At 34.7% G+C, this 18,183-nt stretch overlaps 1 protein-coding gene across 21 annotated transcripts in view; it reads right to left on the bottom strand.

Moving 5' to 3' along the window:
* Positions 1-18,183, bottom strand: part of ECT2 (epithelial cell transforming 2) — a 63,553-nt gene that overhangs the window by 30,498 nt on the left and 14,872 nt on the right. For 14 of the 21 annotated variants that reach the window (XM_082688792.1, XM_082688789.1, XM_082688778.1 and 11 more), the window contains 4 exons: positions 17,942-18,164; positions 13,562-13,698; positions 8,826-8,945; positions 1,374-1,442 (listed from right to left, as the gene is read on the bottom strand). In XM_082688792.1, the coding sequence (XP_082544918.1) occupies positions 1,374-1,442; positions 8,826-8,945; positions 13,562-13,698; positions 17,942-18,164 (549 nt within the window). The remainder of the gene's footprint in view (positions 1-1,373; positions 1,443-8,825; positions 8,946-13,561; positions 13,699-17,941; positions 18,165-18,183) is intronic. The other 7 variants (XM_082688793.1, XM_082688798.1, XM_082688782.1 and 4 more) reach the window with 1 other exon arrangement.

Genomic DNA, 18,183 nt, shown 5'->3' with positions numbered 1-18,183 from the left:
CTCCCCGCCGAGCAGAGAACTCGATGCAGGGCTCGATCCCAGGACCCTGAGATCATGACTTGAGCCGAAGGCAGAGGCTTAACCCACTGAGCCACCCAGGTGCCCCAGTTTTATTTTCAAACTACCATTTTAAAGATCAATTATATTACTCCAAAACTCAACAACAAAAAAAAGGAAAAATGTCTTGGCTAATTGAGGAGACTAAAAGGTATCAAAAAGATATGCAACACATTATCCAAAATATGGAAAGAGGCCAGTTGTCTACTGACAGATGAACGGATAAAGAAATGTGTATGCATGCAAGCACTCACACTCTCTGAAATATTACTCAACGATCAAAAAGAATGAAGTCTTGCCATCTGCAACAACATGGGTAAAACCAGAGTATGGTATTATGCTAAGTAAAAGAAGTCAGTAGGGGAAAGACACCAAATGATTTCACTCACATGTGGAATTTAAGAAACAAAACAGATTAACATAGGGGAAGGGAAGAAAAATAAAATGAGATGAAAACAGAGAGGGAGGCAAACCATAAGAGATTCTTAACTCTAGGAAACAAACTGAGGGTTGCTGGAGGGAATGGGGTAACTGTATGATGCACATTAAGGAGGATACTTGAAGTAATGAGCACCGGATGTTGTATATAATTTGATGAATCACTAAATTCTAGCTCTGAAACAAGAAAGAAAAGAAGGAAGAAAAGAGAGAAAGAGAGAAAGAAAAAAGAAAAGGAAAGGAAAGAAAAGAAAAAGATATGTGACAATAATCTGCATATTTGGAATTCTCAGTCAACCAGAAAAAAAAACATGTAAGACTATATGGGAAGGACGGAAGTTAGGAGGTTTCAGAAAAGTATATGCACCAGAACTCAAGGAATTGAAACTTATAAATTATATCCAAAGAGACTGAAAGACACTTATAAGCCTTATTCACAGCATCTCTTTCAAAATGAATTTACTTTATTTGATAATTATGTGGCTCCTACCCTAGTAAAGAAAAAGCCGTTCATTAGAAGTTGTTAGGCAGAGAAGTAATGACAGCAAAAAAGGTATCAACTATAAAGAAAAAGAACCTCAACTATAGAAAAAAATTTTTTTAATTCTGTGATGGACAAATAAAGTCATATATAATAAAGAGATTATAGCACAGTATGACAATTAGTGTCCCTAATAATGACCTTAGGGTACCAAGAAAGTGTTAACTTATATATAACAATTATGTTTCAGAAGACAGGAACACTTCCAATATATTTCACAAACAACTATGTCAAAATTGAAAGCTCTCACATTTAAACAAGTAACTGTTATTCTCTGCAAGTACTTAATGAGATGATGCTTTAACCTGAAATCCTAAAAGAAAAATAAAATACTTACATATTTAAGAAAGATGTCACCAATGCTTTTGCTCTCATCCCAATTAACAATAAGGTCTTCAAGATCATCCTATAACAGCACAAAGTGAAACATTTAAGCTTGCACTTGACAGGCCCTTAAACATCTTTCAGTATTTTTAAAATATTTGAAAGAAGCACCTTACAAAGTATCTTACTTTGATGTGCTAAACAATTAATATAACACATTCTTTCTCCTCAAGAAGGAATTAACTTTTTGACTAAAAGGAAAATATCCTTGAAAAATATTAAGAAAATATAGCCTAAGCCTAACTTTCCAAATTGATATGACAGCTCAGCATCTTTTTCTATTAACTACAAAGTTGATTGCCGCTATTAATTATAGAAAACTACTTTTGATCTTGCTGCTGAAGCATCTTATTTAACATCAGCCATTTGAAACTATAATCTCTAACAGATCAGCAAATTTTACTTAAAGGGCCATATGGTTTCTGTTACAAGTACTCTCCCCTTGTTCTGTGGAAGCAGACATAGACAATCCATAAGTAACTGAATGTGGCTGTGTTTCTTTTTTCTTTTCTTTTTTTTTTTTTAAAGATTTTACTTATTTATTTGTCAGAGAGAGAGAGAGAGAACGAACACAGACACAAACAGGCAGAGGCGGAGAGAGAAGCAGGCTCCCTGCTGAGCAGAGAGCCCGATGTGGGACTCAATCCCAGGACCCTGGGATCTTGACCTGAGTCAACAGCTTAACCCACTGAGCCACCCAGGTGTCCCAATGTGGCTGTGTTTCAATAAAACTTTCTTTACCAAAACAAGCAAAACACCAAAATCCAAAACTGACTGGATTTGGTCCATCAACTGTAGTTTGTTAATTCCTGATCTATAAAACTTTTCTATCATCATCCTAAAATATGAAATATTTATAAGAAATAGAAGACATGTAAAACCATTATAAGATAGTAAAACACAAATCAGATGATAAAATGAGATGCCAAGAAATGACCCATTTCCTAACAGAAATTTTTGAAAGTGACTTTAAGTTAGAAATTAATCAATAAGCTCTTATAACCAAAAGTTCTCCAAGTGTCAACCACAGGCCCCTCAGGACATCCTTTTAGTGGGATTCACGAGATTAAAACTATTTTCATTACAATACTAAAGTTCTATTTTATTTTTCCACTCTAATTCTCTCAAATCATACAACAAAGTTTCCTAGAGTCTATATGATGTGGGATACTACAAGTGACTGAATTCAGAAGTTGATATGAGAAGCCTTCTTCTCGTAAACCAGACAGAAAAAACGTCTGTCCATCACTCTTCTCACTATTTTGCTTTGGAAATTAGTTATTCTCCATAAAGATTATGTTACTTATGCTACCCACATAATGAGTTATTATTACTTTAAATGTATTAATTTTTAAATTGGATTGGATATCACATGCAAAAAGATGAACCCTCACTTAACCCAAAAATTAATTCAAAATGGATTACAGACCTAACTATAGAGCTAAAACAATACAACTTCTAGAAGAAAACAATCTTTAAAACCTTAAGTTAGGCAAAATTTCTTAGATATGAAAGCAAAAGTAAAGTAAATAAAAGAAAAAATGGATAAACTGGACTTCATCAAAATTAAAAACTTTTGTATTTCAAAAGACACCATTAAAAAAATGAAGAGATAAACAATAGACTGAGACAAAGTATGTACAAAACACAGCTGATAAAGAACTCATATCAAGCATTTATAGAGAACATTAGCAACTCAATAAGATGACGAAAACCCCAATCAAAAAATGAGCAACAGGGATGCCTGGGTGGCTCAGTTGGTTAAGCAGCTGCCTTCGGCTCAGGTCATGATCCCAGCGTCCTGGGATCGAGTCCCACATCGGGCTCCTTGCTCCGCAGGGAGCCTGCTTCTCCCTGCAGGGAGCCTGCTTCTCCCTCTGCCTCTGCCTGCGATTCTGTCTGCCTGTGCTCGCTCTCTCCCCCTCTCTCTGATAAATAAATAAAATCTTTAAAAAAAAAAAAATGAGCAAGAGAACTAAACACACATTTCACCAAATATAAAAATGACAAAAAGCATGTGAAAAGATGCATAACATCATTACTTTTTTTTTTCTTTGAAAAGGCAGGCAGAGAGAGCGAGGGGGGGGGGGGGAAGCAGGCTCCCCACTGAGCAGAGAGCCCATCGTGGGGCTCAATCCCAGGACTCTGGGATCATGACCCAAGCCGAAGACAGAGGCTTTAACCCACTGAGCCACCCAGGCGCCCCAACATCATTATTAAGGAAATGCATATCAAAGCCACAATGAGGGGCAGCTGGCTGGCTCAGTCAGTGGAGCGTGCAACTCTTGTTGAACTCTACATTGGGTGTAGAGATTACTTAAAAATAAAATCTTAAACAAGCCAAAAAAAACAAAAAACAGACCACACCACATCCTAGAATGGCTTTAAAAAAAAAAAGATAAAAGTATTGGCAAGACTGTGGGGACATTTGAAGCTCATACATTACTGATGAGAATGTAAAATGATGTAAAAGTTCGGCAGTTTCTGAAAAGTTTTAAATATAAGACTACCAATATGACCCAACAATTCTTTTCCCAAGTATCTACTGAAAAGAAATGAAAGCATGCCTACACAAATATCTACATAAAATGTTCATAGCAGCATTATTCGTAAAAGCCAAAAACTGGGAAAACCCTAAAGAAATGTGGCAGAGCTATGTAATAGACTATTATCTGTCCGTGCACAGGAACTACTAACATGCTATATCATACAGGAAATTTAAAAATATGCTACATGAAAGAAGTCAGACCTACGACACAATATACTGTATATTTATATTTGTAAGAAATGTCCAGAAAAGGCACATTTATAGAGACAGAAATCAGATCAGATTAGTTGCATCACTTAGTTAAGTCATTAAATCATTGAATAGTATATTTGAAATAGATGAATTTAAAGACATATAAAATATACCTCAATAAAGTTAAAAATTTTGAAGCATCCTGAAAAATACTTTTAAATTTTCCATTTTAATTTCAAATACAGTTAACACCAATAAATAAAACCCACATTAACAAAAGTTCCTCAATAATGATACTAGCAGCTTCAGAAAAGTTTTAAAAAGGGGGAAAAACCACTTCTGATAGCATAAGAGGAAACTAAAAGCAATGATACCATAACAGCCCAAAAATCAAGAACTAAGATTTAGCCATTTAAAACTGCATTTGGGAGAAACAAAAGAAAGCACCCCTCAGGACTGTTCTAAGTACTTAATAAGTATTAATTTAATCCTTTTAGACAGAAATTATTATCATCCTCATTTTTCAGAACAGGAAACTGAGACACTGAGAGGTTAAATAACTTGCCCAAGGCCACAGAACAAACCCTAGAGCCAGAATTTAAAACTAGCTAGTCAGTGTCAGAATCTACTACATTATATTGACTGAAGCATAGTCTCATTTACAAACTTCCTCTCTCTTGTTTCTCTTTTGGTAGAACATATGACTCTTGATCTCAGGGCTGAAGTTTAAGCCCCACATTGGGTGTAGAGATTACTTAAAAATAAAATCTTAAAAAAAAAATCCTTAACAGATTGTAGTGCTAAGTAAGCTATCATTAACTATATTTACGTATGTATTTAATATAAAGTACACAGAAAACTCAGAAAGCTGTGATACAAAAGAGAAAAAAACCTACAGGTCTGGCAATCTAATCTAGTGATCCTTTTCTAAAGGGTAAAAAACTGGGGTCCCTGGGTGGTTCAGTCAGTTAAGAGTCTACCTTTAGCTTCAGTTATGATCTCAGGGTCCTGGGATTGAGCCCTGCGCTGGATGCCCTGCTCAGAGTGGGGTCTGCGTGCCCCTCTCCCTCTTTCCCTCCTGCGGCTCATGCTCTCTCTCAAATAAATAAATAAAATCTTAAAAAAATAAAGTGTAAAAAACTGTAAGAAGAGTGTATATACTTTTGTAAGAACATTGCTATCAGAAAGCAATATAATCTCTAGGCACTCTGAAAAATAATCTATTTCTGATGAACCTTGAATTCCTAATGTTTGTTGACTCAGCATTTCTGTCTTCATGAATGGTTACCTCACAAACTATGTAATAAAGGAATTAAGGCTTAGAGAGATCAAGCAATTTGACTCAAATCACATAGTTGTGAACCAGTTCAAACTCAAGTAGTCTAGCTCCAGATTCCATTATTCCACTTGATCTACACAACAGTTCCTCTCCTTTAGAAATGGGAGTCAAGGGGCGCCTGGGTGGCTCAGTGGGTTAAAGCCTCTGCCTCTGGCTCAGGTTATGATCCCAGGGTCCTGGGATAGAGCCCTGCATCCAGCTCTCTGCTCTGTGGAGAGCCTGCTTCCTCCTCTCTCTCTGCCTGCCTCTCTGCCTACTTGTGATCTCTCTGTGTCAAATGAATAAATAAAATGTTTGTTAAAAAAAAAAAAGAAAGAAAAAGAAATGGGAGTCAAGACAGGGGGTAGGTCCCTAAGAATATTACTCATAGTGCCACCATTTCTTACAATGTTTCTATCTGAAAATGCTTCACCCAATTTAGCACAGACACTGGGGTACATCTCATTCTCCCTGCCCAAACACATCAGGAATTCTCCATAGGATTCTTCCAGGTTTACCTCCTGGCCATTAAGAAAGAACTCTATAGTTCTAAGACATAGAGCAGGCTACAACAACCTGCTGGAAGAGGAGAAACTAAACAGATGGGACTAAAAGAGCTGAGCTTACTTCTTTTTGTCTTTGTTAAGATTTATTCTGTACTGTTATTATCTACTTTTTTTAATATTTTTGTTTTGTTTTGTTATTATCTACTTATATTTAAGCTGGACTTCTCTAGCTCACCGCACAATAAACCAAATTAGCAGACTTCCCAATACACACCTGTTCCTGAAACAAGCACCAGGATACTTTGAGACTTACATTAAATTAACAAAGGATAAACATATAAAGAAAAAGTACTCTATCCAATCCCTCCCCTTTCTCTTTTGTTTCATCATAGTTCCACACAAAAGCAGGCATTTGTATGTCAAGGATGAATGTTGATAAATTCTGAAAAGGAAATATTCACACATAGGAAAAGAGAGATGTTGATAACAACCTCAAAAATTCTCATCTTAAACTAAGTATCATCACTATATTATTTTGGAGTCAAATTAAGAATGAGGTCAAGTTGTTCATGTAATATCTAGATAAGGAAACACAGACTTCCAGTCTGATCTGGAACGTTTAAAAGCAGCATGACCACCATTCAGCAAACATTTACTGATAGAAATCTAAGTGCCAGACACAGTGGTTGTAAACACGGCAAACAAAACTAGTTTTAATCCTTTACAAAATGTCTGAATATTAGTTTACTCAGCTTCTGAATTTAGATTATTAATATGAATTGCTATTGTTATTTATTGAAGGCTCAGTTAAGTATCAAGCACTATGCTTAGTGTCTTCTAAATATGTAAAAAATAAAAAAAATTCCACAACCCCCAATTCAGACACTTACTATCCCCATTCTACAGATAAGAAAACTGAAGCATTTCACTACCTGACTTCATGACCAAATATGCCTTATTCCACAGTCTACATCTGTAACCTCTATGTGATACCATAAAATACATACACACCAGTGCTTCTCAGGAATTCTGTATTAACAAGATAATATGAAAAACTTTACCAATTTAGGACACATTTACACAGTTTATTCCTTTACATACTAAAAGAGTATACCTACAGCATGATCAAGAAGCAATACACCATTAATAGCCAAGACATGAAACAATCTAGCATCCATCAACAGATGAATGGGTAAAGAAAATGTATGTGTATATAAAACTGAATTATTACTCAACCACAAAAAAGAAAATCTTGCCATCTGCAACAATGATGAACTTTAAGGGCATTATACTAAGTGAATTAAATAAGAGAAAGACAAACGCTGTATGATCTCAACTATATGTGGAATCTAAAAAAACCTAGACTAACTAAAGAAATAAATAAAACCAAACTCATAGACACAGAGAACATATTAGTGGTTGCCAGAGCCAGGATGGGGGGCAAGGGGGAGGCAAAATGGGCAAAGGTGGTCAGAAAATACAAAATTCCCAGTTATAAGGTAAGACAGATGTGGGGATATAACATACAGCATAATTATGGCTAATAATACTGTGTTACATGTTTGGAAGTTACTATGAAAGTATATCTTAAAAGTTCTCATCACAAAGAAAAAAGAATTTGTAACTATGTGTGGTGATAGATGCTAACGAAATTTATTGTGGTGATCACTTCTTCACAGTATATACACATATCAAACCATTATGTCATATACTAAAACTAACACAATGTTATACCAATTATATCTCAAAAAAAGCAAGATAGCATTAGGGTTTAAGAAAAGAAAACAGTCTTTGAAATCAGATAAACAAGAGTTCAAACCCTGAATGCAGCATTTGTTAGATGACTTGACTTTGGAAATTTTATTTAATTTCCATGTGTAGCAGTTTTACATCTATAAAACGCAAACAGTAATACCAACTTCTTGGTACTACTCAAATAGCTGTGGCAGTACTTGGTGGCTAGCTACATTTAAAAGAAGGGAAAAAACTGCTATGTATAAAAAAATAAAAAAATACAAAAAAACTTTTTAAATTTGGGTGATGAGATTATGGGTATTTTCTTTTCTTTCCTTTTTTTAAGATTTTTTATTTGTTTGTCAGAGAGAGAGAGAGCAAAAGCAGGGGGAGTAGCAAGTAGAGGGAGAAGCAGGCTTCCCGCCCAGCAAGGAGCCCAAAGGGGGATTCTATAATTCAGATTGATCTTTTTATTGGAATATGGACAAAACATTCATATAGGGTGTCCTGAGGAGAAAACGGATCAATTTTGCTCTAGCACCTTTTAGGAAAAATAAGAGGAAATAAAGTTTAACTACTTTTAAGAGTTCAGCTAAACCGGCTCCCAAATTACTTAACTATGAGAGACTGATAGCTATAAATCACGAACACTTCATCACAGGAAAAAAAATCATTAAACAGATAGATAGCATTGTCTTACGTGGTTTTTGTATTTATTTGACCAGATATAGAAAAACAAACAAAATGGTCTCTAAGTCTTTTCCAGCTTCACAGTTTTTCAAACATTCCAAAGCAAAACAAAACATACAAACTGAGAGGAACAGTAGAAAAATAAGAAAATAAGCACTAGCAACCACATGTCTCTATAGAAAAGACTTGAGAAGGTTTAATCCCTTATTTTCAGAATTAAAAAAAGAATCAAAAAGCAGGCAAACAACAAATATTAATAAGGTACTGGAGCAAAGGGACATAAATGATTCAAAGGAATAAAAAAAGAAAATAAGAAGTTTCAGGTATAAACCTCATTTGGCAAATCAATAGTACCCGAGAAATTATATAAACACAATCCAAAAAGAATTACTTACCAACCTAACATAAAAAATTTACCTTTATCTTCATGTGCACGTCAAAGATATCAGGGATACTACCAAAAATAGTCTTAATCTCTTCTGGTGCAAGGATAGGCCCACCACGTTGTCCTTCCTCTTCCAAAGGTACTTGAAATAACTAGATTAAAAAAAAAAAAAAAAAAAAAGACTAGTTTAGATAGATTGCAGGAAAAGGAAAAAAAAAGTAATCATATAAATAATGATAAGAGAGGAGATATTAAGAGGTGCCTGGGTGGCTCAGTTGGTTAAATGTCTCCCTTTGGCTCAGGATATGATCCCAGGGTCCTGGGATGGAGCTCTAGATCAGTCTCCCTTCTCAGCAGGGAGTCTGCTTCTCCCTCTGCCTCTCCTCCCTTCTACTCACCACTCCCCACCCCTGGCTTGTGCTCTCTCTCACAAATAAACAGATAAAATCTTTAAAAAAAATTTTTTTTAAAGGGAGGAGATGTTAATGGAAAAGAAAGAACCAATTAAAAAAATACTTCTTAAATTTGAGAACTCTTTCCTTATAACATTTTCTATTTTATCCTATTTATTTATATATTTCTATGTGTATACACATTCCTTTAATAAAATGTTGTTAGGATCTAATAAAAGTTTATCACACAGTTCTACAAATCATTTAAATTGTTAGAAAACAAGAGTAATTTGTACTTTCTATTCAAGTTACTAAGGAAGACAATAAGCAATCAGTTTTTTCCAGACATGCACTTAATATAAGTACTAAATGTCTTGCCATAGTAGTGTAGAAACCTGGTTTATAAATAGAAAAAAGACTGGATTTCAAATGAGAAGACCTGTTAATGTCTATATTGGTGCTTGTATCAAACTTTAAAAAAGAAAAAATCTGTAACTAATAAGTGAGCTTAGCAAGGTTACAGCTCAGCATTCAGATATGCATGTTCTCACTCCCTCTCTCTCAACACAGACACAGATCACATTCCTATAAACTAGTAATGTACAAATGAAAAACAAAATTCAGTAATTTTTCACTTACAATAAAGAACTAAAATTAATATAAATACAATAAAATACCTACATCATGCTGAAAATTACAGAAAGTTGATGAAAGAAATCAAAGACCTAAATAAATAAGGACGTGGATTGAAAGATTCAACACAGCAAGAAATGTCCATTCTTCCCCAATTTGATTTATTGATCTAACCCGACGTCAATCAAAATTCCAGGACTTTTTGTAGATAAAGAAAACCTAATTCTAAAAATTTATATATAAAGGCAAAGGAACATCTTTGTATAAAGTTTCAGTATTCATGACTGTGATATTGGTGAACAGAAAAATATACAAGATTAATATAGAATAGAAAAATGTCCACAAACCAACACACACACAGATGACCAAGTAATATTTGACAGATTCAATGGTGGAAGGCTCGACATTCAACAAATGGTACTAAAACACCATTTGCCCTAGGCAAAAAAATAAACTAAAAATGGATCATAGGAGACGCCTGGTGGCTCAGTGGGTTAAAGCCTCTGCCTTCAGCTCAGGTCATGATCCTAGGATCCTGAGATAGAGCCCTGCATCAGGCTCTCTGCTCAGCAGGGAGCCTTCTTCCCCCTCTCTCTCTGCCTGCCTCTCTGCCTACTTGTGATCTCTGTCTGTCAAATAAATAAAATCTTTAAAAAAAAAATGGATCATAGTCCTAAGCAAAAAACCTAAAACTATGAAACATTTAGAAGAAAACATAAGGGAAAATATTGTAATTTAGGCTTAGGTAAGAACTTTTAGATAAAAAATCAAATGCACAAACTATAAGAGAAAAAAAAATTAATAATTAGACTTCACCAAAATTTAAAAGTTTTCAACCCAGAATAAAAAGACATGATAAGGGGGCACCTGGGTGGCTCAGTTGTTGAGCATCTGGCTTCAGCTCAGGTCATGATCCCAGGGCCCTGGGATGGAGCCCCAAGTCAGGTTCCCTGCTCAGCAGGAAGCTTGCTTCTCCCTCCCCCACTCCCCCTGTTTGTATTCTCTCTCTGTCTCCCTGTCAAACAAATAAACAAAGTCTTAAAAAAAAAAAAAAAAAGACATCCTAGAGACTAGGAAAAAAATATCTGCAAATCACATATCTGACAAAGGACTAGTATTCAAAATATATAAAGAATTCTCAAAACTCAGGAAGGAAACAACTCAATTAAAAATGGGGAAAATCTTAAGCAGTTATTTTATCAAAAAAAGGTATAGAAAAGAGATATTCAACACCATCAATCATTACAGAAATGATAATTAAGGGCATAAGATACCATGACATACTTATCTATGTGGCTAAAACAAAAAGTACTGATAATATCGAAACTGGCTGGGATATGAACAACTGAACTCCCACACACAGATGGTAAAAATGCAAAATCATAACCCCTCTGGAAAAGGGTATGACAGCTTCTTATAATGTTAAACATTACTTACCATATGATCAAAAAATTCCACTTCCAGCTGTTTACTCAAGAGCAATGGAAAATTTATGTTCACATAAAACCTATACATAAATGTTGATAACAGCTCTTTTTATAATCATCCAAACCAAAAATAACCCAAGTGTCCTTTAAGGAGTCACCAAATAAAACTGTGGTACATCCATACAGTGGTATACTCTTCAACAATAAAAAGGATCAAACTATTCACACAGACAAGTTAGAAGAACCTCAGAGGCTAAAAAATGCTAGTCCAATAGTTATATTAACTGTAATCCCATTCACAGGACATTCTCAAAAAATATAAAACTTTTTTTAGAAAGACAAAATTATAGTGATAAAGAAGAAATCAGTGGTCACCAGGAGTTACAATGAGGAAAGGGTGTGACTTACAAAAGAAAAGGAAGTACCGGGAGTTTGGGCAAGATAGAAATGTTCTGTATTCTTTTTTTTTTTTTTTTTTTTTAAGATTTTATTTATTTATTTATTTATTTGTCAGAGAGAGAGAGAGAGAGAGAGAGAGCGAGCGCACAAGCAGGCAGAGTGGCAGGCAGAGGCAGAGAGAGAAGCATGCTCCTCACTGAGCAAGGAGCCAGATATGGGACTCGATCCCAGGACCCTGGGATCATGACCTGAGCCAAAGGCAGCGGCTTAACCCACTGAGCCACCAAGGCACCCCACCATAATCCTTTTAACTTAGAAAGCAATTCCCAAATGTTCTATATTCTGATTGTGGTAGAGGCTCTACAAATTTTTTCATGTGTTAAAATTCATAGAACTGTACAAAGAAAGTCATTTCACTGTATGATAATTTAAAAAGTAAAGTTTTAAAACATCAATTGACTATTCAAACTAAAAATAATAATGTATTATTGGGATCTTAATATATGTCAAGTAAAATGAAAGCCAATAGCAAAAAGAGAAGGAGGAGATTAAGTAAAAAAAACAAAAAAGATAAAGATAAAAGGAAAATACATTATAAACAGTATATAATTATATAAACAGTATATAACTATAAACAGTGAGTTTATAGTAAGCATAGTGGTATGAGACCATCTACAGTCTAATAATTCTAAGGGCTTTTTTTAAAAGGCATTTTAGTGAATTTAATTGATATGCAAATTAAATTCTGAAACCCCAGTGCATTTACCATGGCCTGAAAGGATTTACAGTTCTGGGTAATAAATGCTACCAAAGTACATGAACAGTATATGCCAAGGGGATTTTCTGCTACTTGACTACATTTTGGCTGACTATAAAAACTTAACTCATCTAGAATGATTTCCCTTGAGGGAGAAGAGCAAAGCTGACTTAAAACAAGTAAAGTTCAATACAGCAGAGGGCCTCATAAACCCGTGACTACGGCTAAACAAATTAACTGTGAAGAATAACCTCTCCATGAATACCAAGAAAGAAGTCTTTCCATTTCTTATCCATGCATTTTATCAACAGCGCAAGCAACTAAAGGCTATTATACTGAACACTAATCAGTTATATTAAGAATTCAAATAGAGGTATAAATATAAATAAAAATTAACCCCAATCAGAAATTCCCTATTATTTTTCTATTCAAAGACAAGCTTGATGGTATCAACTTTATTTTCCTGACAATCTCCTTTTTATAACCTAAAACAATCTATTCTCTCTGCAGATGCCAAAATAATATCCTAATATTGTCTTTCAGAACCTTGAATTTCAGTTTATTCTTAGTATCTTCTTCAATCGCATCCTACAATGATCCATTAGAATTCTTCTTCTTTGGCATTAACTTCACAGTACATTTTAATGATTTGCAATGAGTTAACATTTATGACCAACCACTGCATACTCTAAGAAACTTGATACATGAAAGGATTACCAAAATAATTACATCCATATTGTTATGCTTCATTGTTATTGCTTTTCATATATTTGCCACAGTAAATAAAGCAATGACTCCTAGAATGTACAGTTTCAGGAAAAGTTACCTACCATATCCATGTATAAATATAAATAAATGCGGTATCATGACAGGGAACTTGTGAAGTTCTATATCAAATAAAACTTGGTCCCCTCTAGATCATCTACAGAGGATCCTTCTCTTTTTAGTCACTATAGAAAAAGTTGTTATTTCTGTATGAATAAAAGCTACTATTGTAGTATGGCATTTCCCCAATAGCAGTTTTTTGTCATATATTTTCATTTTTATTACCTACGTTCAAATTCTATGCTTATATAATTTTCTTATAAGAAATATTATCTCTTAGATTTTTTTTTAGTTACAAACATTGGAACAGGATCATTTTGCAACCAAACTTTTACCTGAATAATTGTGGCCAATATATTTACATAATTACTTTCAGTCTGATAAAGTTCTTTTGCAACTTGCCATCTGGCTGACTGCTTCGAAGGAACCGGAGTGGAATTTTTAGAAGACTTAGTACAAGACTTTGGTGTTTCTAAAAGGTAAAAAGGAAGAAAGATTTAATGAAAAACCAGATATAAGTACCAGACATTGTACAGATTTAAGAACAAAAAAGAGGGAAGTATATCCACTCTTAGAAATATACCCATTTAGCTTTTCATTAAAGTAAAATTTCCTCATAGGATAAGGCCAGAAAAAAATAATGGTCAAAAGTATCCATGACTCCAAATTGATAGACATTATACAAATAACTGGCCTGTACTCTTCAAAGATGTCAAAGTCATAAAAAACAAAGAAAGTTGAGGAACTATTCCAGATTAGAAGAGACTAGTGAGAGATAACCTATGATCCTGGACTGGGCCCTAGACCAGAAAAAAGAATTTTTCTTTTCCTATAAAGGGTATTAGCTAAACAACTGATAAAAATTAAGTTAGTCATACTATTAATATCAACCTCCTAATTTACAATACCTCTACAGTAGCGGTACAAGAAATGTCCCTCTATTTTGGGAGACACACATTTAAGTATTTAGAAGAAAAGGCACATCATATCTGCAATTTAGTTTCAAACAGTAAAGATATAAAAAATACGTGTACATATAGAAAAAGAGAGAATGAATGAATGCTAAAGCAAACATGGCAGAATATTTCCATTTGGGAATTCTAAGTAGAGTACTAAAATCTCTGTACTATTTTTGCAGCTTTTTGCAATCTGAAATTATTTCAAAATAAAAAGCTCAAATAATAAAATAAAATGAAGAACTATATAAAAATATTTAAGTTTAAGGATAAAAAGGTTATGATGACATAGTAAGAGAAAACTTACATATACAGAGGAAGCCTTCCTCAACAACACACAACAAGATCAACTGCAAATTCTGTTAGTTTTCAACATAATATAAAACATCCAGTGTAACACAAAGTGGAAGGACACATTAGAATATTTTATATGTGTTTCAAAAAAGTTAAATTTCATAAAAGCTGGAGATACACTTTCTTACTCTAGATATGGTTAAAGTACTTTAACATAATGTACAGAATCTCCTAATGGCAAGTTTTTAAATACAAAAACAAATGTATAACACACAATGACATGACAAAAACAATACAAAGACCCAGTATATTATTTTTACTCAATGATAATTTTAAATATTAAAACAATGATGCATACTATGGAGTCTGAATGCTTTTTTAAAGCTAACAGACCAAAAACCTTCCCACGTGCCATGCATTATTTCAGACTATTCTGTAGACCCAAGAGCTTCTGCCATTATATGTCAAGAAGAAAAATCTGACATACATTGATTCAATTTAATTATTGTGTTCACACAGCGATCTACTAACTGGGGATTCTATATAGAGCACCTAATATATTAGTATAGTTGTCATGTCTATTATCTTTAGTGATTCATTTCCTTCTCCATCCCCTAAACCGCATATTCAAAGCTTCAGTCCTTCATGATCAGCTCTTACCACCCCATGCCCAGTATGTCCATCACAATCATGGAACCAACAAGTTCTCAGACCTAAGTGTCTAATCATAATGTTTCTACCCAAGCACCAAATTCAATTCTTCCAAACACCCGCTGGACATTTGTACCTCAATTTAACCTGGACAGTCTATAAAACTACACTATCTTCTTCCAAAATATAGACTTCGTATTTTTGTCAAGGTAACATTTCTTCTATTTTAATACTCTGCTGTCATCTCTTTTTCCCTTCCTGTCACTCCATTCCATCACTATCTCCATAGTGCTTCCTTCTTTCCTTTCCAACCACTAGCAACCCTGGTTTAGGGTTTTATCACCCAGTGGGAAAGCCACTGTAGATTACTTCATGGTCTAGCCATCTCTGAACAGTCTTCATTTTAATCATTCTTCAGAATAATCCACTACAAATTACCTACTCAACCAATTACTCTACTGCTCAATGTTTGTAAAGTTCATTATTAATGACAATACGAAGTTCAGACATACCAGTCTGATTTCAAAGTATTCTAATATTAGGCCCAAATTAACCTTTCCAATTTAATTATTACTCCTCCATACTCGAAAGCAAACTGACCTATTCATTATCCCTTAAAATGCTAGTTTGTATAGTATTATTTGTATTCTCGCTCCCCTCATTGCTCAACTCCCCCTCAGTTTCCTGGGCCTTCTACAAGTTGACACTCAACTCCTTCCATGAACACTTACTGAGTACCTACTCTATACTAGGCATTTAAAACAAAGCAACATAGTAGACAAGGTTTTTGTTCTCTTAAAGCTTACATTCTGGTGAAACAAATAAAACATATAATTTCTAACAGTAACAACTATTGCTAAAAACAATCAGGTAATGGGTTAGTGAGAAGTGTTGGAACAGGGACTTAACTTCGCAGAAAACACAAAAAGATTTCTTTAAGGCAAAGAGGGCAAGTATAAAGTTCCTTTGAATGTAATGGAAATACCCAAAAATAACAGAGATAGTGTGACTGAAGCTTAGAGTATTATTGGAGAGCATGATATTGTCGTATGAGGTTGGACATATGTGGGAAGGATCATATAGGAACTTGAAAGCTATGATAATACAAAGTCATGGGAATGACTTCAAGCACAGGACTGGCATGATCTAATTTTAGGACCTAAGTGCTGCATATAGAATGGCAAAAATGTGGGCACTTGCTGACTCAGAACAGCATGCAACACTTAATCTCAGGGTCATGAGTTCAAACCCCACGCTGGGTATAGACAATTCTTCAATAAATAAATTTTTTTAAAAAGGCAAAATGAATATAGAGAAACCACTTAGAAGACCAACATAATCATCAAAGAGAGATCCATTTTATAGAAAAGGCTGATAAAGGAAGAGTGGCAAAGGAATAGAGTTGAGAGTGGTAGAGAGTATCAAAATCCAGAGTTTTAATTTGATTATGGTAGGTTTAAGATATGTATTAGACAAGGGCAAGTAAGTATTAAGTAAGCAGTTGGACAGGGAAGAAGACATATTGGAGAGTCAACAGCATATGAATGTTTCTAAAGCCACAGAATTCAATGAGACCACTTAGGGAGAATACAATAGAGAAGAAATGACTCAGGAACAACATTCAACAGTTAGAACTAGAGAAGTTAGGCAAAGGAAAATGAGAAATGAGGTACAAAAGAGAAAAAAAACTATATCCAGGAAGAAATAGCTATTCATGTGTTAAATGTTGCTGAATGTTACATAAAAACTGTCAGTCTTGGGCGCCTGGGTGGCTCAGTGGTTTAAGCCGCTGCCTTCGGCTCAGGTCATGATCTCAGGGTCCTGGGATCGGGTCCCACATCGGGCTCTCTGCTTGGCAGAGAGCCTGCTTCCCTCTCTCTCTCTCTGCCTGTCTCTCCATCTACTTGTGATTTCTCTCTGTCAAATAAATAAATAAAATCTTTAAAAAAAAAAAAAAAAAAACTGTCAGTCTTGGGGCACCTGTGTGGCTCAGCTGGTTAAGTGTCTGAAGTCCGCTCAGATCATGATCTCAGGGTCCTGGGATTAAGCCCGACGTCAGCCTCTAGGCTCAGCAGGGCGTATACTTGTCCCTCTGCCTCTCCCCTGGCTCATGCTTTTTCTCAAATAAATAAATAAAATCTTAAAAAAAAAAAAAAAAAAAAAACCTGTCAGTCTCCTCACCAAGAGCAATTTCATGTAGTAAGGGCTTAAGTTCAATTGGAATGGGTTGAAAAAGACAATGAAAAGCAAGGAAATGACACAACAGATTAAGGCAATTCTTTGAAGAGTACTCATGTAAAAGACAAAAGAAAAACGGATTAATAAGTAGAGAGAGTCATGGGGTCAAGAGGTTTTGATTATTTCGTGAATCTAAAAAACAACATATTTGTGTGAAGATTAAAAAATAAAAATACAGGGGAAAAACTGATGATCATGAGGAAAGTGTTAATTGTAGGGCCTTCCTTTATCATTTGAGAACAAACTGAGCTCACCCTCCACAGATCTCACTGTACCTATTTTCTCCATAATACATTTGACACCCTCTATGATCTTGTTTTGCTAATGTTAAGAATTTGCTCTTTGAACAGCTCTATCATTTTCTAGAGTAATATACAAATAAAATATAGAAAGCACTTAGCATATAATAAGCAATCATTAAATGGAAGCATTTTTCTGTGCTTTTTCTCCTCAGCTAGAACAAAGGTAATAAAAGGCAGAACCTTTCATATTCTCTGTGGTAGTGATTTATCTATATTCTAGTAATTATTCCATTCCACTAAATTTTAATGATCAATTTTTTAAAATGTGAATTACCTCCATAGTTAATGCTAGACTCTGGTGTGTTGGAGATATCTAGGAGTGACCCTATAGAAAGGGAATGTTCAGCTGATGGGCGCTTACGGGGAGGAAAAGGTGACATGTCTGTCTCTCTTGAAAGCTGAGCAAGGGTCTCTTTTAAACGACGTCTTTTGCGATTGCTGTTTGGGGTATTTAGAGAAAGCAGTGACACTGATTTCTTGAGCTCAGGAGTATTAGCCTGCAATCAAAAGCACAAA

Source organism: Mustela nivalis, assembly GCF_964662115.1.
Source record: "Mustela nivalis genome assembly, chromosome: 1".
Classification (NCBI taxonomy): Eukaryota; Metazoa; Chordata; class Mammalia; order Carnivora; family Mustelidae; genus Mustela; species Mustela nivalis.
This window is presented reverse-complemented; position numbering and strand designations above follow the sequence as displayed.